We start from the raw sequence: 24,074 nt of genomic DNA, 5'->3' as shown, positions 1-24,074 counted from the left end.
TGTTCGTTTCATAGTCGCCACTTCCAGCGGCAGCGACAAAAAAATTGCCTGTAACGGAGACGAAATAACAATTCCGGAGACGCAGAAAACCTAAATCAGTCGCTGATACAGTGTAGGAGACGCACAGAATTAGACGCTGATTTATTCCGCGTTCCTTTCATTCGCTATTAGTTGCCGCAGCGACTGGAAAGTCAGTTGATCGTGCTTCACCGATGCTGTGGGTTGCTGTCATTACGGTTTAAATTTCTGACGCTACCGCTGGAGTCAGCGTTGAAGAAACGAACAGGGCAATTGCTACCTCAATTTCTTCAAAGAAACCAACTAATGATAAAAGCTTTCATATCTCAACACAATAACAACAACAAAGTCGTTCACTGTCATATGTATACTAATACTCGTATATTATAAAACATGTTTTTAAAATATAAAATGTTGATACAACACGGACTCCACTAGCACAACTTAATTAATATATATGCTAAATGTTGTGATCAAATAGTGAATCTAAAAATAGTTGTAGATTTATAGAACCAAAAAGGATGTGAATGTTCCTAAATAAACACAAGGAAAACAGACAATTGGATAGATTAGTGTCACAATTTCTCGTCATGTTCTTTCCTTTTGCGTCCTACAGGGAGAAAACCTTGTTGAAATTGAGCTAAACCTGGAACATAATTCAGAAGAACTGACCTAAGTTTACAAGTCAAGTGACCTGCTTGGTGCTTTTCCTTTTGCCTACTCCAAGATGAGTCTCCGTAGAACTTAGACTATTTCTTCTCAGAATGTGTAAGATGTTGTTAGTGTTCAAACACACAAATATTTGTTCTTCTTGTCTGCAAAGAAGTATTCATATGCATTACAAGAGATCTTTAGAAAACATCCTATAACTCAAGACAACCATAAATCTACACGAATGATTATCTTTAACACTAGATCATTATCTGTAATTATATATATGTATATCCAACATGCACCCCAAAATGAACGTTTTTCAGTCAGTCCAATCTTTATCGTTAAGTTATGAACCGGGATTGCAGAAGAGGCTTAGTGAAAGCGTCATCAAGTTGATCAACAGAGCTGATGTGAGACACTCGTAGTTGTTTTGCTTGAAAAAGTTCTCGAACAAAATGGTAATCAAGTGCTCATACGAGAGTGAAACACTGGGTTAGCACTTATAATATGTTGCTCCTACATTGTCGTGTTGTTGAGATCGGTATATGAAATTCAGAGAGTAAGAAGGCAATCCTTTTGACTTATAGAGTAGCATCCTTCAGGCTTATGTACTAAGAGTACGGTTGAACAAGACTAAGAGTACAACTCCTGGCGTGGCTATGATATGCTCAGTTGAGCATATCGGCATTGAGACGGGCATTGCATTTGCCCATTTTTTCCACTTGATTTGTGTGAGGAAAAGCCCCAATGAGTTGGGAGTAGCTTCCATTCCAAGAATATACAAAAGTGCACCAAAATCCTTGAGAGAAAATATGTTGGCAAGAACCTTGATGAACCGAATAATTGTATTATTTTATTGTTCGTGATGATGATATTATCTACAGAGATGATATTACTATATACATAAAGAAGATAACTTGCACAGAAGACAAATAAAAATGCATCCGCAAGAAGGGTTAACGAAACCAGCATGAATGAAGAAGTTGCGCAGGTCATACCTTTTTTCAACAAAAGAAAAATAACTTTATTCAGAAATATGATTTACAAAGAATTGTTTTTAGTGTTCGGTAAAGTTCAATCGTATGACTCATTCTACTTCTTTTCCCCATCCCACTCTCCACTATTATTTGTCCTTAATTATTCCAGTTTCTTTAGACCATCCGCAACGCGGAATTATAAGGAATCCTTAACACATATTCCTAAGCAATTACAATTAAAATAATAATATTATACTTAAATAAGCTAAGGAGGAATCCGTAATTAAGGATTAAAATCAGTCGATCCTTGTTGACGTGGAATCTCCGTTCAAGCCTGACGTCTTCAAAGGTAAGGTAGCTCTCATCACCGGAGGCGGATCTGGAATCGGTTTCGAGATCTCTTCTCAGTTCGGCAAACATGGAGCTTCCGTCGCCATCATGGGACGCAGGAAACAAGTCTTCGACGCCGCCGTCTCTGATCTCCGATCCCTCGGGATTCAGGTAATCTTTCAGAGAGGATTTTTGTTTTTGATTTGGGATTGAATAGTATTCGATTGCTTGTTGAATTGCTTGTTCTCTTTGGAATGTATCTCCAAGGCTATTGGATTGGAAGGTGACGTTCAATTGGGCTTTGCGTGTCTATTCAGTACATAGGATCAGTGGAGTAAACAAAGTTCAACTACTATTATAAGCACCTCTTCACCCTCTTCCTATCTTCACTTTCTCTCCATCGAAAGAAAACAGAGTTTCACAATCACAATGTGCGACTCAGATTATCTCTCTCGCTGTTCCTCATACGAGGCAGACGTTGATTCAGACTCCGACGTCTCGAGCACCACCTGTTCCAACTGAGCGAGGAGATGATGCAAAGCCTTTTGCTCCTATGGTGGTCACTGTAAGTTCTCATTCTCTGAAGCTATCTTACTTGTATTAGCATATAAATAACAAAACTAGTTGTATAAAGCCTCCTAATTTCTCCTACTGAAGCTATTCCACTTGTGAAATGGGCAGGGGACTTTAGATGATGATGGTTTGGGCCCTGTTTCTTGGTGGGAAGGTTCTACTTCTAATGAGAATCATGAAGATGATGATGATACCTGAACCAAACTTCAATCTCCAAATGTAAGACTTCAGGTTCTTAAACTAGTATGTTTTTCTTAACATAGGAAGTTGGAATTAGACTCCTTTCCCATGATTCTAGGATTAGATTCCTTAATTTTGATTTTATCTGTGTATGAAGAGAAAGACAAAAAAAATATTGAATATGGAAAAATATTTTTCTTATATATATGTGCAACTCTTGTGTCCTGCTCTCATGGACTTGAGGAACACTACCCTCAGAACTATGCGAGTGTCCTTAGCCAACCAATATTGCTTTTGTCTCTCAAGGACAAACCCATCTTATTGGAGATACATTCTAGTGCATCCTTCCACTTCTTGATCTGATCTCCACTAGAAACCTTTGCTAGCGCCCAAAATTTGTCACCAAACTTGCATGTTTGTGCTCTCACATCTTTTGCCCTAACCTTGTAAAAGATGGGAATGACTTCGAGCTTTCCTTTCTCTGCACGTTTCTTTATATTCACAAGCTCATCCATGCACCAGCTGGACTCTGCGTACCTGCGGAGACATACGATCAATACATCAACTTTAGAAGACTTATTACCAAAACTCGGACTACGACTAATGCTGAATGAACAAATCAAAGCATTATGCATCTATGGGGAACACCTACATGTGTTGATGCGATTTGAATAAATGAGAAACATAAAAATATTAAATTCATGTTCAAAACTCGGACTACGACTAATGCTGAATGAACAAATCAAAGCATTATGAATCAAAAGGTGAAAAAGTGTTAGCTTCTTACGCTCATAGCAATCAACAAGTCTCTATTACACTTGTCTCACCAATGTCAGCAGCTACACAATGAGCACACATCACTCCTGAGACAAGATTCAAAAAATTCAAGAGTTGTGTTTTATTCCTAAGAACTCCAAATTGGAGAACACCATTGGAGATAGAATTTTGATTAGGGTCCTTAACTATTCAAAAAAAAAAAATAGTTAAATAATGCTAAGGACTCCAATGGTGTTACCACCATTGGAGATGCTCTTAGTTGCTAGACAAATGCTAATAGTTTCTTAGAAATACTATGAACTTCTAGATTATCAAAAAGTTTTACAAAAAGCAAACATGAAGATATAATGTCAAAAAGGGAGATTCGGTTCTCTTCATTTATAAAGATCTGGTTTTATTTAGTAACTTGTTTAAGATCTATAAAATACAAAATCCCTCAGTAATAGTCCAGATATCCGAGAATTAAGAGTATTCTATGCATATATCTGAATATTTTTTTCCTTCTGTTTTGGTTATGGAACCAAGCTTGTTACTCGATTATTCTTTTTTTTTCTTTGTTACTCGATTATTCGTGTAAGCTCTATTCGGTTCCATTCGACCATTATTTGCTGGTACGGTCTTCTAATTTCTATAGTTCTATTTGAAGTCTTCTGGTTTCAGCCGAACCTAATAAGAAAGACAAAAGAGTATGAACAATAAAATTAAAAATAACCTTGACGTAAACCGTGACAGCCAATTGCAATCTTAACCATGAAAGCCAAACAATATGTGGGAAAAGGATAAAACGAAACCTTCACAAATAATGAAAGACACTTTCACTTTGAAATAAAAATAAACAATAAAAAGGGTCTTTTCATAAAGCATTTAGAAAATTAGTGATGATGTAGAAAAACGTAGGGAGGGGCTAATGCAATTAACAATAAAGGGCGGGAACTACTGCGAGTAAACTCTGCAACTTCGATCAAGTAAGCTATAAGTAAGTCGAGGCCCTTTATTCACATATGGTAAAAAAATACAAAAGTTTAATATAAAAGAAAAGAGAGAGAGAGAGGCCACTAGACTTGTTAGACTTTCTCTTTCAGCCGTTGGATGTGTCATTTCTATGATGAGAGATATCTTCTTCTAATTTTGGCAGAATCTTTTGTCTAATTCCACTCTCTCTGTCCTAACATTTCCCCTCTTTTTCACTTCATTCACCAGGTATCAGATCATTTTAGATTTCTATAAATTTAAAATAATTATAAAATTAGGAAATCAACGGGAACCTTTTTTGCTGAACTTTTTAAAATTGTGGAGTGACTTTTCTCAAAATTTGAAACTGGCAAAAAAGTCATGAAAATTAAAAATAGACATGCATTTTTATTTATTTTCAGAAATCCTTTTTTTTTTTCCTTTTCAAGAAGACTGGTGACACAGTTACAAAAAAAAAAGACTGGTGACAAATTCTTTTAGATTACTAAAATTTATTTTAATTCTGTTATGATCTAAGTTATTCCATTTGTTTAATTTTGGTTAGCTTCAGTTATCTTATGTAATATGTCTTTCATTGACATAATAAACTATAATCTCACACCTACACTCTCTTTCAAACAGAATACACATGTGAATTACTGATATAGAATACTTGAGTTGTGGGACACTGTGAGAAGCAGACGAACATTTGAGTAGTCGGATGTTTGTTGTTTTGTGCAAATAAGGATGTTGACAAAAGAAACTGTATAAAGACGTTAAGAAAATAACCATAAATTTATTTAATTTAAGGCTGAGGACCTTAAGAAATCCATTGGTTAATTCCGTGAAACTTTTGTGTCTAATCGCTCTATATCAATATGATATATTATTAAGAGTTTATTCATTCGATACTCTTCTCTGAATAACTAATCAAGGCACTTTTCCAAGGAGGTCAGATTTATGAATTTGGTTTACAATTTAGCGGGTCATATATTTATTTTGTCTTAAGTAGCATGAATATATCGACGATAAAAATTACTTTTTGGAAAGATAGTTTCTGAGTAGGATCATTTTCTCCTTTTTATTAAAACTATATTTTAATATATTTTTTGAACCAAATATCTTAATTTTCTAAATCGGTGAAATACTGAAATGTGGCAACATGTAACAAAGGTTGGCTTTCAACGAGATGAGTGAAAGAACGAAGCGAGATGGTTAGACAATTTCTTCTGTTTCGACAATTGTGAAATATGTTTATATTGGGTGGATATATATGAAGCAGTTGGATGTGTATTAAATGAGACTTTCCTGGTTGGTGAATGTTCGAGCTTTGTGATTGTACGATTCCTCCAAAGTATTTGCACTGTGGCTTGTGGCTTGAAACCATTCCCACTTGTAGATCCATTTTATCTTAAGGGTTCAGAGTTCAGACATATATAGACAGCGTCCGATTTTACAAGATTGAACCTCTAGTTCTTACCCTCAAATTTACGAGCTTAATCTATATTTCAAACCATATGGCAGTAAAAATATTGTTTTCGGATTAAAGTGACATGAACGCAAATTCACTGTGTATGGTAGAAATCAGTCGTACATATCAACAATCCTAAGTTTTAATTTATGAACGACTTCAAATTTAGGTTGACTTGATAATTGAATTACGGGAATTCGGCCAAAAAAACCTCAACTTTACACGAATTGCCAAAACAAACATGAACTTTGGGGCTGACCAAAAAAAACACCAAACTTTCATTGACTTTAGAATTAATTAACAATGTTTTCGCTGACTTGCCAATTTAGCACGCCGTCAACAAATTTAACAGAAATATCTGACGTCGTTTATTGTTGACGTTAAGTGAAACGACGTCGTTTTCAAATGAGATGAAACGACGTCGTTTTACACGATTTGAAATTAAAAATATGTAAACCCCTGGATTCGAACCCAAATTGGTTGGTTAAATGGGAAGGTATTTTACCACTGGGCTACTGGCACTTTCAATGTAAAAAAATAAAGAAGATTTTTATAAAATTAATTTAGAAATTAAAATTAAAAATAAGATTTTATTTTTCTTTTTAAAAAATAAAAACTCTTCCAAAATTTTCTAAAAACTTAAGAAGATCTTTAAAATTCCAAAAAATTGAAAAAATAAAGAAATTTTTTATAAAATTAATTTTGAAATTAAAATAGAAAATAAAATTTTATTTTTTCTTTTCAAAAAAATAAAAAATCTTCCAAAATTTTCAATTTTTTTAATACATTTGCTAAAAGTTGAAATTAATTATACACACATAAAAAGTTGATAATTCTAACTTTAATTTTTTGCATTTTATTATAGTTTTTAAAAATTTGGATTTTTTTAAAAAAAATGAAAATTTTGGAATTTTTTTGATTTTTTAAAGAAAAACAAATATTTAATTTTAATTCAAAATTAATTTTATGAAGTTTTTGGAAGATTTTTTTATTTTTTTTTAAAGAAAAATAATTTTTTATTTTTAAGAAAAATAAAATTTTATTTTCAATTTTAATTTCAAAATTTATGTTATAAAAAATTTCTTTAATTTTTTCAATTTTTTGGAATTTAAAGTTCGTTTTAATTTTTTAGAAAGAAAAATAAAATCTTATTTTAAATTTTAATTTCTAAATTAATTTTATAAAAATCTTCTTTATTTTTTAATTTTTTGGAATTTTAAAGATCTTATTAAGTTTTTAGAGAATTTTTTATATTTAATATGTACCAAATAAAAGTAAACATGTTAGTAACTACATTGAAAGTGCCAGTAGCCCAGTGGTAAAATACCTTCCCATTTGACCAACCAACCTGGGTTTGAATCCAGTGGTTTACATATTTTTAATTTCAAATCGTGTAAAACGACGTCGTTTCATCTCATTTGAAAACGACGTCGTTTTACTTAACATCAACAATAAACGACGTCAAATATTTCTGTTAAATTTGTTGACGGCGTGCTAAATTGGCAAGTCAGCGAAAACATTGTTAATTAATTTTAAAGTCAATAAAAGTTTGGTGTTTTTTTGGCGAGCCCCAAAGTTCATGTTTGTTTTAGCAATTCGTGTAAAGTTGAGATTTTTTTTGGCCGAATTCTCATTGAATTACATGCAGATGAAGATTTAAATACTCCGACCCTAAGGTCCAATCTTTAGGTAGGTCCAAATCCAAAGTTCTCATATGCTTAAAATTTTCACCATAACGTCACTAAGTAGTGTGTCTACTCAATGTAAAGTATGTGGGAGCATTCGAAAAAATACACATGTTGAGTCACAAATAGAATTTTAAGGATTTTCTTTAGATTATACTGCAATTAAAACGTAAAATCCCGAATAAAAATCAGTGATAAAATTTTCATACGAGTTTACGATAAGAGAATATGGTACTATAAAATTTAAGAAACTAATATTAGACATGAGATTTGGGATGACCCGGGTTGGATATTAGAAACAAATTGAATCAGTGGGAATCATTGACCCAATTCAACCTCCCATGTTCGTCTCAAATTTCGTTATGTCCTTAAATTTTTACTTACTTCACATATTCCTCTATTATTTAAGGAACCAAAAACTGAAAAAGAATATACAGTTCAAACATTTAATTTCCCACCAATAGATGAATGTTCCACACTTCCACTTATATTAACTAAACTACTGAAAAAGTAAACATCGATATTTACAATAACTAACAATGGAATCAAACGTCAGGTGAGGGGTTGCAATTTGAGCAAACACAACACATGTTGAAAGGAATTGATCCAGGACTCATGGCAATAGATTAACTATGTATAACAAAAGAAAGAGACAATGTATGCATATAACATTAAATAAAAAGTTGGAGGAAAGGCATAACGATCTAAGTCCAATAATAACGTGCGTCGTTTTCTTAGATTTGCTAACAAACAAATGTCAATACATCGCTCACGAGAAAAGCTTTAGGGAGGATGTAAAGATGATAATTTATACAAAAAATAAAGTAAACTTGGGAGAAAGGAACATCCACTTTTCCATTTTTGGTATAAAGCTTTTGATATAATGTGTCCTTTGCTCGCCGAGGTTTTCCTTATTTATACACTTCCCATCTCTCACATATTCACCCATCACTCTTTCCTCTAGCTTTTAATCAAACATTTGCTACTTTATAGAGAAAACTATGGTTAATAAACAGTGTTTTCTCACTGCTGTTCATGTTTCAAATACTTCAATCTCTATTCAAATAGTTTTTTTTGTTATTTTCCTATGAAATTTCAGATATTTTTCTTCCTGTTTATTTGTTGCAAATAAGTCACTGGAGTTACGAGTCTGATCATGTGTGATTTCATCATGTTTCGTCCATACCAAAAATCCTATACTTGATGTATACATGTAGTTGAGTCATTAGGTAATTTATATGATTTTATAGAGTTTGGTTTTAAAACATGATTACAAAATGAATTCAATTTTTATAGTGTATCGCAAAGTTAAATCCTATCACTCATTTCTACGTCTTTTCCCCATCCCCTCTATTATTTCTTTTGTTCGCCTTTTTCGAAAAATATGTATGCGTTGAAGTTTCTTACAACGGGTTTTCTTTTTCCTAGTGACAAAATTAGTTAGAGTCCTACAATACATGATTCTATAGGGAGTCTTATTTATGTATTGTTACGAGCTTTTGCTGTTCAAACTCGTATTTTTAACTTTGTTTTCCTTCATGCAAATTTACTTTGCTACTCTATCTTTTAGTTTTAGATCCTGTCAAAACTGTAGTTGTATTTTTTAATATAGTAACTATAATAATAACTAATAAATATTATTTGCATGGCATAAAAATCAATAATGATTTTACGACAAAAATTTATCGTTGATTTCCACGTACGAAACTTAAAACATTCATTTAACGGAAGTAACGTATAATTTAGATGTGACTAATGAACTTGTATCACCTCCATAAATCAAATCATGGAGAAGCTCGCTTCCCCCCCTCCTCCACACACACACTCAAATTTCTTTATTAATTTTTATGATGTGGCTTTGATAATGCGTCCAATAATCAGTCTCTTTCACAGTCTTAACACCAAAGAGCCCCACTCCTATCATCACACACATTTATCTCCCTCTCTCTCTATCTGTCTGCTTCTCTCTCAAGAGTCAGACATACATAGATATTCGGTTTTTCCCAGGGGGAAAAGTGAGTTCATCTTTTCAGATCTTACAAACACTTTGCTTTTATAAACTGATGTGCCACAAATCACTGCTAGTACTCCCTTAATTAGCTTTTGCACTTTGTGATCTAATCAATTAGCCAACAAGGAAGAACTCAGATATGGAAAGATCAAACAACATAGAGTGGAGGAACAACTTCTATGGTCGTTCAAGAATTTCACCATGGAGCTATGGGGATTATGATAATTACCAACAGGATCATGAGTATCTTCTAGGGTTTTCATGGCCACCAAGATCCTATACTTGCAGCTTCTGCAAAAGGGAATTCAGATCGGCTCAAGCACTTGGTGGCCACATGAATGTTCACAGAAGAGACAGAGCCAGACTCAGATTACAACAGTCTTCATCATCATCTTCAACACCTTCTCCTCCTTACCCTAACCCTAATTACTCTTACCCTTCCATGGCTACCTCTCCTCCTCCTCCTCCTCCTCCTCCTCCTCTAACCCTATTCCCAACCCTTTCGCCTCCTTCCTCACCTGGTTATGGGCCATGTTTGGCCCGTTCCTTGAGCCCCAAGTCTAAACATCTACCAGAAAACACTTGTGAGACTATGAAGCCATCTCTTGTTTTGGAGGCTGCGGAAGCCAAAAGTTTGGGCAAGAATGATGCTCGCAGGTTCTTGAAAAATGAAGAAATCATCAGCTTGGACCTCGAGATTGGTGTGATCAACGAGTCAGAGCAAGATCTAGATCTAGAGCTCCGTTTGGGTTTTGCTTAGATGGTAAAACGTATAACTTTATCCATAAATGATTCTAAGTCAACATACTAGATCACTCTAGAAGAGATGTTGCTTTTCTAAAGTTAATTAGTTCCGTCTACATAAACTATCTTGGCGTTCGAATTAGCAGAACTTTTATATTACTGTAATATGACTATAGTATAACCTATATGTAAGCTTGCGTTAGATCTCTTATATATGCTTACTACTGTTTTATATATGACAATGGATAAAATTGCCTTATAAGTGATCATTTCCTCTTATTAGATCTTCTTTATGATATACACTTTCCGATTCTTGTTAATTGATGTGTTAGTTTGGTGTTTTATAAATAATGATGTTTTATGCAAGTTTACATCATACTTTATTATTTGTAACGCATCCCTATATGACTTTTAATCAGTTCAACCCATATATATATCGATGTTATACTTATAAATTGCACACTTTCAACAATAAAACAATTAGAAAGTTATATTAGATCAAATATTTATGAGAAGAGTATTGTTTTAGCCAAAAGTTGTTTTTTTTTTTTGGGGGGGGGGGGGGGGTGGATGTCATTCCTTAATCCTTTTTTTTAACTGAAGTTTTTCTTAATCTTTCATAGTTAGTAAGGTAGAGTCACTTGAAGGTCAAACCCTAGACAAGAAAATATGGAAAAATGCAAACATGTCACTTCTACTTTGGAACATTTATTAATTTGAAAACCGTAAGCATGAACGTTATGGTGTCTCCTGATCAAATCCTCAAGCAAATTGGACATCGTCCTTCGAACTAACACTTCTAATATACCTTTTAGATAACAATTACCCGGCATGGGCTACTGTGGTTAATTTCGTGGAACACATATAAAATATAATTGTTCATTTTGGAGTGCTTCTTGCAATTAGGGTTCCAATCTTCTTTGTTCTTATTTGATGGTTATGAAATTTCACGTGTGACATTAACTTATTGTGTGCTTTAGCTACTATGGATATAAATACATGTTTTATTAAACTGTATATACATGTAAACACAATAATATATGGAGTATATATATACATATATGGAGTCCTTAAATACCTACCTTTACAATCCGAATATACATTTTACCAGGCAAACACAATATAATAGTTTTACATGTTAATATTTCAATTCAGATTGAAAAAGGTAGGTATTTAAGAAATTAATAAAATTATATTTGTTAATTTCAATTCAAAGTTGCGCTAGAACTTAAATGAATTTTTGGGTTTCACGTTCATTTACAATATAACCAAGTTGCAATAAACGCACAAAATGTAGTTTTATAATATAAAAAAACCCTCATATTATTTTGGTTAATTTTTTACCTTTTATTGATGATATATCTTTCAAACTTGAATGGTTTAAATCGAATCTATGTTTGACAAAGAAATATAATGTTTAAGCAAAAAAGATAAGAAATAGAATGTAAACTGTGTTTGCGTGTGATCTTGATTCCTGACTAACTGTACGATAATAGTTTTTTTTGACTGAATCATTGCACTGAGGGTAACAAATCATTACTGGATAACAAGTCCCAAAGCATATTTCAGTTCCATGAGTGCAAAAACTGTAAACATGTCATGATTACTCGATCTCATTAATATTTCCTTAATACTTTTTTCTTTGGTTCGAAAGAGTCAACACGAACACGTACGAAAAAGTCATACAAAACTAGATGTTCAAATCTCTTGAATGATATAACATATAATTACCATGTATATATAGGTTATACGCAAGGCATGCGTATGTATCTCACTATAGTTGGATTTGGACAAGAGGGTATATATGCTGGAAGTTTGGAGTTCCCCAAAACCTGAGGGTTTGCATGTTCCCGGCAATGTCTGGGTGTGGAATGGCATGATGGCCTTTCCTTTTTTAGTAAGTTATGTTTTGGTCAGTTCCAAGCGTTACACATACTTAAACAGTACAAATCCCCCCCCCCCCAAAAAAATTTAGTTTTCTTGAAAGGCATTTAACACTTGCATCTACACTTTTTTTAACCTACTCAAGCACTGCCCACTCATATGTATTCGCACTGATCCTTTTTATTCATTATATGCGATTCCCATTAAAATTCTTCAGTTCAACTAATTGGACTCGTCTTATATTGCTAGTTATTTTCACGCTTTTTTATTTTGGTTATATGTTATTTATGCAATATTTTTAAGAATTTAATACTGAACGTGCACATATGCATACATTATATGAAGAGATCTTGACATCACCACTGGCCACATTGGCATACATTATATGAAGAGATCTTGACATCACCACTGGCCACATTGTGTATGGATTATATAAAGCTTTATAAGGGGCGTAAAAATGAAGCTTTATAAGGGGCAGTCAATTCCGTAAAAAAAAAATTCATGATTTACAATAAAGTGTACACCATACTATAGTGTGACATTTATTCATTCACGTATATAAATAAGCAGATACAAAAGAAGAGCCGAAAAGGGGTATACATTAGGGTTGCAAGTGAGGTTCAGGCATCACATTGAATGCCTTTGATGACGTCATAAGAAAATGAAAACACAGAGAAATTTGTAAAGACATATACGCAAAGGAAAAGCTAATCTTTAATTTGTTGTTTTCCTACCAAAAAAAAAAAATCTTTAATTTGTTGTTATTTTGTGAAAGTTGAGAGAGACATGGGCACATATGTGTAATAATATAAACAACACCAGTAATATTTGTAACAAAATATGATAATTTTATAGGAAGTTACAAGTCCGGCTAATATGATTATATATTTGTTCATCAAACACTCTTGCTTATGTGAATAGTCACATATATGTCAACTGTTTTCCGGTGTAACGATGACTTATATTTTAGTCATATTTTTCTGCTAGATATATCAGTAACCTTACCAACAGGATATTGGAAGATAAACAATCTCTCTAAGAAATTAAAAGTTGACAAGGAAGATCTACAAGTGGTGTCACACAATAATTGGTTCTTTGACTTCTTTCTTCCATTTTTAGGCGATGAATTGCATAGGCAACTATAATAATTTTCTATTTCATATAAAACTTTTCTATTGCATTAGCATTTTCCGGCTAAATATTTAATAAAATTATTATATGATCCGGTAACTATAATAATTTTCCGGATTTATTTGGATATTTTGCACAGCTTCTTTTTAAAATTTATGACACAATTATCCAGAAAACATTTCAGATTCTAAAACTTAAGCTTTTCTTTCAAAAACACCACACCATTTTAGGCTTTGTAAATGTTATTGAATTAATTGATTAACGGCATTTTCTTAAACCCTTAGAAATTCCTCAGACTTGATCTTCGTAAAAGATTTGGAAGTTTAAAAGTTTATTGGGTAATTTTCTGTAGAATGACCTAACGTATCATATTCTCTAGTTTTCTCTGGCCAACATTTAAATTTAGTTTGGGTTTTCAATTGAGCCTTAAAATCTGAGAAGTATTTGTTTTGGTTTGTTCTAAGCTTAACACATAACAACATTACAAAATCTTTCCACCAAATTATGTCCGTTTCAACCTTCAAAGGGATCATCTCCATAGGAGAAGGAACAGAAGTCAAGGTATGGTCTGATTCTGGATCTCCACCTCCTCTCTTGTAATTCCTTTTGGACCCCTCAAGGAAGATGAAAGTGATCTATATGTATCGGATTTAATCAATCGAGAAACTTGCAATTGGAACAAGGAGATGATTAACAAAACGTTGCAAGACTTTTCTGATGATATTCTTGCGCTAAAGCCAAGTAAGACAGGGGCAAGAGATTCTTACATCTGGTATCCAGTAACTGATATTTACTCGGCGGAATCAGGATATGCCTCTCCTATTGCGACCCAGGAGCCTGATCTAGACAGCGGATTACTACCGAGACTCCTTCAATTGGTATATATCAGTATGGTTGATCTCCACCGCTCCAAAACTGCAACTATTTCTATGGAAAGCAATTCAAGGCGCACTGCCCACGGGAGATAACCTTCGGAAGAGAGGGATGCCGCAGAACACCACTTGCGGACATTGTGTTCTGACTGAAACAACTGAGAAAATCCTTTTCCACTGTTCCTTCGCCAAACAGGTTTGGAGTTTGATCCCCCTGACTTCTGAATTCAATCCAGACATGTTTTCCTCCTTCACTTCAGCTGTTGTAGACACATCTTCCTGGATCTGCCTACCGCCATGTGGTATTCCAGGAGACCTCTTCCCGTGGGTGTGTTGGAACTTATGGTTTACCAGAAACGAACAATTTTGTAAAGCGCGTCCTGCATTGGTACAAACCACTGCTACAAAGACCCTGGCTGTTGCGATAGGACGTGATATATGGTGTTTTATACATCTTGTATATATGCTTTTCAATTGGTTTTCAAGTCTTTATCGAGTCTTCCTAGTCTCTTTCGAGTCATTACAGGTCTGGAGTTGCATTGGATGGGAGATGTACCAGCTGGAACAAAAGAGGCAGAAAACAATGTAATTTGGTGGTTTTCACGCAGAACAGTCTTGATGACGATTCCGGATAGCGGAGCAACCCGAGTGATTGTTCCAAGTGAGTGTTCCAGCGGCAGAGATTTTTAAGGAAACTACAATCATTACGGGATTTGCCCTAATTATCCATATTTTCTCTCCCAGCCGCCTGTGGCTTTGATATATCATATTTTATGTTTCTCTTTATTATTCTACGCTATTCTAGACAGAAGAAAACCATTGGAGACTTTTGTGCTTTTGGATTGTAAAGGGAGAAGGCTCCATCTCTCTCACCATAGAGAAGATTATCCTGAACCCTCTTTCTATCTCTTTTATTTACATGAAGTCTTATTCAGAATTGATCTCTGTGTTTCCTCTTGTTATGGCTGAGTAGTCAACTTGCTTAGTCTAGGGTGTTCGGGTGTTAGATCTGTGAGTTAAACATAGATAAGTGAAACCATTGATTGTCTTCATTCATAACTGTTCTTAATGCTTGCATTAATCTGGCCGCTTAATGTTAGATCCTAGGTTTAACCTGTTCATTAACCGTGTAATAGGTTGCTAGATCTGTTATGAATGAGCCTAGCATCTCTAATCAGCGAAAGTAGATATTATGGTGTTTGGTGAACCTATCGGACTTGATCTCTATTGCTTGCTGTCGCATCTTGATCCAAACGAGAGTTTAGGTGTCAAGATCGATCAGCATAGGGGGCAGTTCCACGACAGTGGGCTGTTCTACTTGAGTGATCCGAGTTCTAGACTTGCTCTTAATTAAACTTGAATAATTGTTTGGCTCACACTTGCTTAACACCCGACCAAACCACCCTAGGGTAGCATTTTAATCATCTGAAATCTTTAATTAATCTTTTTACTTGCTTGTTACGAAATCAACTTTAAAACCCCCATATTGTTTTAGCTTGATATTAATCCCATAAAGATAAAGTGTAATAGTTAGTCTCTGTGGATTCGATCCTAAAGTGCTACATCGACATACCATTCGATTGTGGTAGTGTGCACATTAGGTTATTTGGTGTGCGTATACACGTAATATCAAATTGGCGCCGTTGCCGGGGACCATCTTTTTACCTTTATTTTTCGGTTATTTATTTAGTCTGAGACCTCTAACTTGCCTTATCCTTTTTGTTGCAGCTAATGTTCCAGGTGCATGACCAGTAGACATACTCGGAGAAACGCACAAGGAGAGTTAGTTACATTTACCAACCAGGAGCTAGCAAGGTTAGAAAGAACAAATCGTCAACATCCAAGGCAAACTGACACCACTATGGGTGATCACGCCAATCAGGATGATCTCGCTGCGGCTATGGCACTCATGCAGCAGCAGATGCAACAAATGCAGCAGACCATCCAAGCTCAGCAGGATGCTGCTGAACAGGCTGCTCTCGCGCAGCAGGAACAACAGGCGCAAACTGTTCCAATCGGGCAGAGAAACCTTCCGCGTAACATCCCTACTACGCGCTCTGCCATTGTTCCTCCACTCTGCACCAGGCAGGACTTCGAGATCAAGCCTGCTTTGATCGGTCTAGTACAGAGAAAAATGTTCTCTGGTCTCTCCACAGAAATTCCAATGGAGCATATTGAGAGCTTCGAAAAAGTCTGCAGTTTCACTCGCGTGAATGGTGTTCCACCAGACTACATCACGTGCATGTTATTCCCATTCTCTCTTGATGGAAAAGCTGCACGGTGGTTGAACTCTCTCCCTACCGGCTCTCTCACTTCATGGGAACAGGTTCGATCAGCGTTCCTCAGCCATTTCTACTCTAAGGCGAGAACAGCTGCATTGAGAAACAAGATCACCTCCTTCAGACAGCTCACTGATGAGCCTTTCTGCGACACATGGGAGCGCTTCAATGACTATCGCAGAGAATGTCCTCACCATGGATTTGATGATGATTACCTCCTGGACATTTTCTATGATGGAGTGGACTGGAAATACCAAGGTGCTCTAAACTCTGCCAGCAATGGAGACTTCATGACTCAAACCACTGATGGAGCGTTTAAGCTGATTGAGAACATGGCTGCTAGCTCAGCTAATAAGAAAGAGGAGAGTGATTGCTCCATGAAAGGGAACAGTTCTGACACCCAGAAAATAGATGAGCTGACTGCCAAGGTTGATCAGCTACTGAAAAACAACCAAGGGCACGTCTTCAGCATGGAGCAAGCTACGGCCAGGCATTTTCAGAACCAGAACAAGCGACAACCGCAGAGCAATCAGCAAGCTGTTCCAGCTAACGAGAACAGTCAACCAGATGAGCTGCAAGGTCTGGGTATGATGATGCAACAGCTGTTGCAGGGTCAGCAGGTTCAGGCCAAGGTGTTGAATCAGGTAACCACAGAAATTGACACCTGGATGGGCAACATGTTCACTGAGCTGAATAACAAGTATGACAATCTTGCGATCCATATGAGAAAGATCGATGTTCAGCTTGCTCAAACAGCTGAGAGTGTCAAGAGGCAACAAGAGACGCTCCCTGGAAGAACTGATAAAAATCCTAGGACTGAGCACTGTAATGCAGTAGAGCAGCCGTTTGCTGAGACTATTCTAGTCGCAGAAGAGAACACAGAGCAGTCTGCTAGCTCTGGAGTGATTGCTCCTAGCGAACCTGCTGAGACTCCACCATCTCGAGTCTATGTTCCCAAAGTTCCCTATCCAATTCCACCTAGACATCTGATGGATCCCATTAGTGAAGAGCAGCTGATAGGTTTTAACAAGATGGTGAGAAGGCTTCCTAAAGAACTTGCATTTGAAGATGCTCTGCAGATTCGTCCATTGTTCAAGTTCTTTAAAAACTGTAGAGAGACTCAAGAGGAGATCAAGGTCCTCTATACCAAAGCACTGTCTACACCAGCACTGAAGGTATTGCCTAAGGTTGATGATCCTGGAAAGTTTGTTTTCCCATGTTCCATCGCAGGAACAACCTTCAAGGATGCTCTTTGTGACTCTGGTTCTTGTGTGAATCTCGTCTCAAAGGCTATTGTAGACGATTTGGCTATTGCTGATGTTGAGCGTTCTCAGCTGACCCTGACCTTTGCAAACTCTTCCAGAGCAGTCCCATATGGAACCATCCGCAGCCTTCATGTTAAAGTAGGAGAATGCATTGTTCCTGCTGATTTTCAAGTTGTTGAGATAAACAAGGATCATGAGATGCCTTTGATATTTGGAAGGACATTCATGGCTACTGTTGGAGCAACCATCGATATGCCCAACAAGAGAGTCTGCTTCTCCAACATCAACAAGAAAGTTTTCTACAAGGCTGTACCCACCAGATCTTCCTCATCACACGCCTCTCGCATCTCAGTGTTTGATGTAGAAAAGCTGAAGGTTGTTCCAGAGAAGGAGCATGGTGATAAGGGTGAGAGCAGGCTGTTCTCTGATGAAGATCCTAGCACTGATCCTACTAAATTCAAAGGGAATTCAAGGGTGAAACGGAAAGTCCAGAAGAAAAGGATCAAGGGAGATCCTACAATGACTTTGATACCTCTCAAGTGTGATGAGAACTCCATTGAGTATGAGGTAAAGTGCAAGGGTACCTCTAAACCTTTCTCTAAAGTCAGAGCTATTCTCACACATGAGCTGAAGGAGAAAGGGAAAGCTGCTGTGAAAGGGTTGTTGAGCAGAGTTCTGGAGCTGAACATGTCTGATTGTGGAGCTTGTTTTGGAACAAGCCCTCCTGCTCAACCCGACTGATCCCAGTCACCAAGTCAAGCTAGAGACTTAAACCAAGCGCTTGGTGGGAGGCAACCCACTGGTAAGTGTCATTAACATTAGGATTTTCTTTTTACTTATTTTTGTTTTTAGTTTGTTGAGTCTCAGGACATAAATCAGAAAATCTGAGACCCTTGACTGGAGCAAGCAGCTGGCTGCTCTTATTCCAGAGCATCCTTTACCGGAGCAACCGCGTCTTGCTCTGTCAGGCTGCTCCGCGCCAGGTAAGTATCTCGACCCAAAAAAAAAAAAAATTATTCTTGTTTTCTCCTTCTCTCTGATTTATTTTCACACCAGGGACGTTGTGAAGTAAGTCTGGGGGAGGGTTTTCGTCGTTTACTAACTCGTTTCTTTCTTTTGTTTTTCTTTTGGGTCAATTTGAGTCAGCTTTTAATGAGTCAGTCAAAATTTTGTGGGAATTAGGACCTTATTATGTGTTGATCACTGACCACCTCGTGCTTTAGTTATCTTATTCAGTGACCTTAGCAGTGGCGAAAGACACACATGTGGATCTGGAACACCCTGATATATCTCACTTGATTCTCCAGAAGTTCTCAGCCGATCAGGTTACACTGGGTAGACTTAACTCCACCTTACTTGCACCTAATCTTAACTGAAATTCTTCTTGTTATGGGCATTAGATCAGGAAAACGAGAACACACTCAGGACTTCTTATCCTTTTTATCCATCTTGCTGATCCTGAGTGGCTAGCTCATCTTTAACTAGTTCCCACCCTGCACCTTAGCCTTTATTCCACCTTCATGCATTTGTTTTTCAGTGTCATATGTGCAGATATGTGCAAAAAGGTCGGAGAGGAAAGGATCAACGCAGCCTCCTACTCGTTACTGCTGCAAAAATTATGTCAGAAGGGAGAACAAGCAGATTAAGAGAGCAACCGCTACATAACCAATGAACTGCACAAGAGCAGGGGTGGAGAATCAGAAAGGTCGCGAAATCAGAACCACCAGTGGCACTCAGAACGATCATGTATTACCTCCTTCTTCGTCACATCACCATATCAGTCTAAAAAAAAAAAAAAAAAAACGAGATTAATGTGATGGAGAAGGGGAAGAAAGAAAAGAAACATGGAGCCACTGGAAAGGTTGAGCAAGAAGTTGGTACCAAGTATTGAAGAGTGTGTAGAGGAAAGTGGAAAGCAGAACAATCAGTTGCCTGTTCCGTCATCAGAACATTCGTACCAGATAGAGCAAAAACGAGTAGAGGCTGTGGACATCAATGGATCTATCCTCTCTTGCCATTTTGTGTGATATCCTGCATCCTCTTCAATGAAATGGTAGCCCCTAAACACTTTTAACTCCACCATTAAATAGCCTGTTCCACACCTAGACTGTCTACCCTGAATGATGCCTGTGATGAGAAGCTCACGCTACTCTTAAATGAATGTAGGGAGTTCTGTCTCGATAGTGTTGCTTTTTCAGGTTTGAGATGAAGAGTATGGAGCCGATTTTTTAACAGCAGTCAGTGGGGTTCCAGTAAGGGTGTGTTGTCCTAGTGTTACTACTTGTATGGTTTAGAGATTCGTGGCTAAAGTATGGTTGCTGAGAATAGGAGAGTTCCCACACTTTCAAACCTTTCTCCATGTTCTTGATACTTGACATTGTTTGAGGACAAACAAGGATCTAAGTCTGGGGGAATTGATATATGGTGTTTTATACATCTTGTATATATGTTTTTCAATTGGTTTTCAAGTCTTTATCGAGTCTTCCTAGTCCCTTTCGAGTCATTACAGGTCTGGAGTTGCATTGGATGCGAGATGGACCAGCTGGAACAAAAGAGGCAGAAAACAATGCAATTTGGTGGTTTTCACGCAGAACAGTCTTGATGACTATTCCGGATAGCGGAGCAACCCGAGTGATTGTTCCGAGTGAGTGTTCCAACGGCAGAGATTTTTAAGGAAACTACAATCATTACGGGATTTGCCCTAATTATCCCTATTTTCTCTCCCAGCCGCCTGTGGCTTTGATATATCATATTTTATGTTTCTCTTTATTATTCTACGCTATTCTAGACAGAAGAAAACCATTGGAGACTTTTGTGCTTTTGGATTGTAAAGGGAGAAGGCTCCATCTCTCTCACTATAGAGAAGATTATCCTGAACCCTCTTTCTATCTCTTTTATTTACATGAAGTCTTATTCAGAATTGATCTCTGTGTTTCCTCTTGTTATGGCTGAGTAGTCAACTTGCTTAGTCTAGGGTGTTCGGGTGTTAGATCCGTGAGTTAAACATAGATAAGTGAAACCATTGATTGTCTTCATTCATAACTGTTCTTAATGCTTGCATTAATCTGGCCGCTTAATGTTAGATCCTAGGTTTAACCTGTTCATTAACCGTGTAATAGGTTGCTAGATCTGTTATGAATGAGCCTAGCATCCCTAATCAGCGAAAGTAGATATTAGGGTGTTTGGTGAACCTATCGGACTTGATCTCTATTGCTTGCTGTCGCATCTTGATCCAAACGAGAGTTTAGGTGTCAAGATCGATCAGCATAGGGGGCAGTTCCACGACAGTGGGCTGTTCTACTTGAGTGATCCGAGTTCTAGACTTGCTCTTAATTAAACTTGAATAATTGTTTGGCTCACACTTGCTTAACACCCGACCAAACCACCCTAGGCTAGCATTTTAATCATCTGAAATCTTTAATTAATCTTTTTACTTGCTTGTTACGAAATCAACTTTAAAACCCCCATATTGTTTTAGCTTGATATTGATCCCATAAAGATAAAGTGTAATAGTTGGTCTCTGTGGATTCGATCCTAAAGTGCTACATCGACATACCATTCGATTGTGGTAGTGTGCACATTAGGTTATTTGGTGTGCGTATACACGTAATATCAGGACGAATGCTCAAGATCCCCACGTAGCTACACCGAAGAATACTCTGATCCCAGTATGACCTCAGTTGATTCCAGTCGGTACAGTGACATGCAACACTGACGCAAATGGGAAGAAGAAAACTTCAGCTGCGGGTCTCACCTGGATCTTCGACTCCTCGCCTCCGTTGATCACATCAGATGGCTGTCAATACCAAAATCGGGTCTCAGCCGTCCTCATGGCTGAAGGGTTAGCGGTCAGGGAAGCACTCTTCCACGCTCTAACACATCGGCATCACAAAATTCTGGCTTCCTTTAGACTCTATATCGCTCACCAGAGCTATAAATTCAGTTTCAAAGCCGATGAGCCTCTACGGAGTTCTATCGGACATTGAATCTTTATCCTCGGTTTTTGCTTTTTGATGTATCTCTTTCATTCCTAGAGAAGAGAATGAGGTTGCAGACAATCTCTCTCAGGCATGTCTTTTTCATGTTGTAACAACTTGAGCCCGAGGCCATTTATCTTTTTATCAAAATTTAAGTTGATTAAAAAAAGGGGATCATCTCCATACTACAAAATCTAAATACAAAAAGAAACGATAAGACTAAGCAATCTATTAAGACTTAAAATTTGCAGATTCTAGTCCCCATATCCAACCAAAGTCCATATGAGTTTCTTGTTCTTGCTCGATTTCTCCACCGCACCTGGTGCTAAGGTCTTCATATATTCCATGGATCATATTGTCTTATCTTCAGCTAGAGATTTAGAGCCATTGTACCTACAAATCAATTATATATCATTCATGCCGCAAAACAAAAAAAATCTAAGATTTTGATGATAAACCAAGATATCAAAGATGGTGCAACTTCTACAAAAGCGATACTCATTATGAAGCTTTTTGCTACTACAAAAAAAAGTAAGAGATTTTCTCAGATTTGGAGAAATCAGTGTTTTACTCCAGTGAAACTTGCTAATGGAGACAAAACTGAGACAAAACTGTGTATACTGAGACAGGCAGCGTCACTGTGGAAACAAACATGGCTGAGAGAACCATAAGTGATGTATTTCTAGTTCGAAATATCACAGAAAATCTACTAGTGTTGGGCATCTAGTAAAGACTGGATAGAAAGCTTTATTTCCCAACAAAAAGGATCAAGAATACAACAAGATCACTGAAGCTTTTGTCAGTAAAACTTGTTATTCACTAAGCTTTGAGAAAGAAAATGTTTAACAAGAGAAGGAACTTCTTTCAGAATTCATATACAAAACAGCCATACAGCAGCCTAAACCTTGTCTAGAAAGTATACTAAAATCTCAACATTCATCAAAAGAAAGTTCAACCACTACGGCGGCATAAGAAACAAAAAAAAAGCGAAGCATCACGATTGCAAAACAAAAGCATGGCAAGGAGTCCATGATCACAAATTAAGAGTGACTAAAAAGATTGCAGATGTTATGGATGTATGATACATACCACAAAGACAGAAGAAAGCAATGACAAGATTTCTCAAAGTAGAATAAAGCTACAATCGCAGAATCAGGAAGTAAATCCACAAAGAAAATTAAAAAAAAAAGTGTCTGTAAAGATAGTTGAGAAGGGTTCAAGCAATAAAGAGCTTGGACAGGGTCAGTTCTAAAATTTTGGGGGCCAAAGATAACTTGGTACGAATAATTAAGATACATATATCTATGTATATTAACTTCTAAAAGATTTGAAAGTTCAAGGTCTATATTTCAGTTCGCTATACCATGACCGAGCTTGGAGACAATGATTCACAAAAATCTCATTTAAGAAGATGCTACAAAGACAAGGAATCTTAAGGATATAGTGAATCCTTCTCAACTCAAAGAAACCCAGAAACGAATCACACTCCTCACACGATATGAACAGAGATGTTTACTAGTTCGAGTTAACAGAATGTGACACTCGGCATCTAGGCATGCTCCTCTCAAGCAATTTACTATATCCATTAGGGCTGTTCGTTTGGTTGCCGCAACTTCCTGCGGCTGCGTCAGCGGCTGTGTCATGTTCATTTAGTTGTTGTTCGTTCTGCAGATGCACCCGTTGACGCCGACGCAGCCGCTGACGCTGACGCAGCCGTTGCCGCAGATTGTTGTTCGTTTTGTAGACGCGGAACGCTGGACGCTGACGCTGACACTGGAAGCAGTTTGGTATTGTTCGTTTGGTAGACGCTGCGGCTATTTTTATTTAATTCATATTTTAATTTTATAAATTTGTAAAATTTTATTTTAAATAAATAAAATGTAGTTTAAATATATTTACATCCATAAAAATATTATATTAATTAGTAATAATTATTTAGTTAAATATACAAATTTAACAATATTTTTATCATAAATTATAAGCTAAATTAAAACAAAAATAATATATAAAAATATTTATCACAAAATAAAAGCTAAATAATACATCAAGTCTTAATAAATAAAACAAATATTTCAGTATCACATAGAAATGATAATCAAAGTTATAAGGAAAGAAAAACCAAATATTAACTAAAACATTTAATACTGTAAACGACTTCTACCATATTCATTTATGATGTTTTTACGCAAAACTTCCATGGTTCTATCACCAGTCGGCTTATATACGATATGTACACCACTACCATCGTCATCATGTTCTTCTCCTTCTTCATCACCATCAATAAATGTCCAATTA

The 24,074-nt window shown here is 36.4% G+C and overlaps 1 protein-coding gene, 1 long non-coding RNA gene and 1 other non-coding gene across 3 annotated transcripts; 2 read left to right on the top strand and 1 right to left on the bottom strand.

Moving 5' to 3' along the window:
* On the top strand, positions 1-2,963 carry LOC117132397. Its single transcript, XR_004455974.1, has 2 exons — positions 1-2,544; positions 2,661-2,963. It is a non-coding gene; the product is annotated as an uncharacterized LOC117132397 (long non-coding RNA).
* Positions 2,964-7,462: 4,499 nt separating this feature from the next.
* LOC103833909 (transcriptional regulator SUPERMAN) lies at positions 7,463-22,745 on the top strand. Its single transcript, XM_033275009.1, has 2 exons — positions 7,463-14,699; positions 21,419-22,745. Exon 1 carries the CDS (start codon positions 9,767-9,769, stop codon positions 10,385-10,387), a length of 621 nt encoding a protein of 206 aa, XP_033130900.1. The 5' UTR covers positions 7,463-9,766; the 3' UTR covers positions 10,388-14,699; positions 21,419-22,745.
* Positions 16,633-16,739, bottom strand: LOC117129091. The gene has a single exon (XR_004452660.1). It is a non-coding gene; the product is annotated as a small nucleolar RNA R71 (small nucleolar RNA).
* Positions 22,746-24,074: the final 1,329 nt, after the last annotated feature.

This window comes from Brassica rapa, chromosome A01 (genome assembly GCF_000309985.2).
Source record: "Brassica rapa cultivar Chiifu-401-42 chromosome A01, CAAS_Brap_v3.01, whole genome shotgun sequence".
NCBI lineage: Eukaryota > Viridiplantae > Streptophyta > Magnoliopsida > Brassicales > Brassicaceae > Brassica > Brassica rapa.
This window is presented reverse-complemented; position numbering and strand designations above follow the sequence as displayed.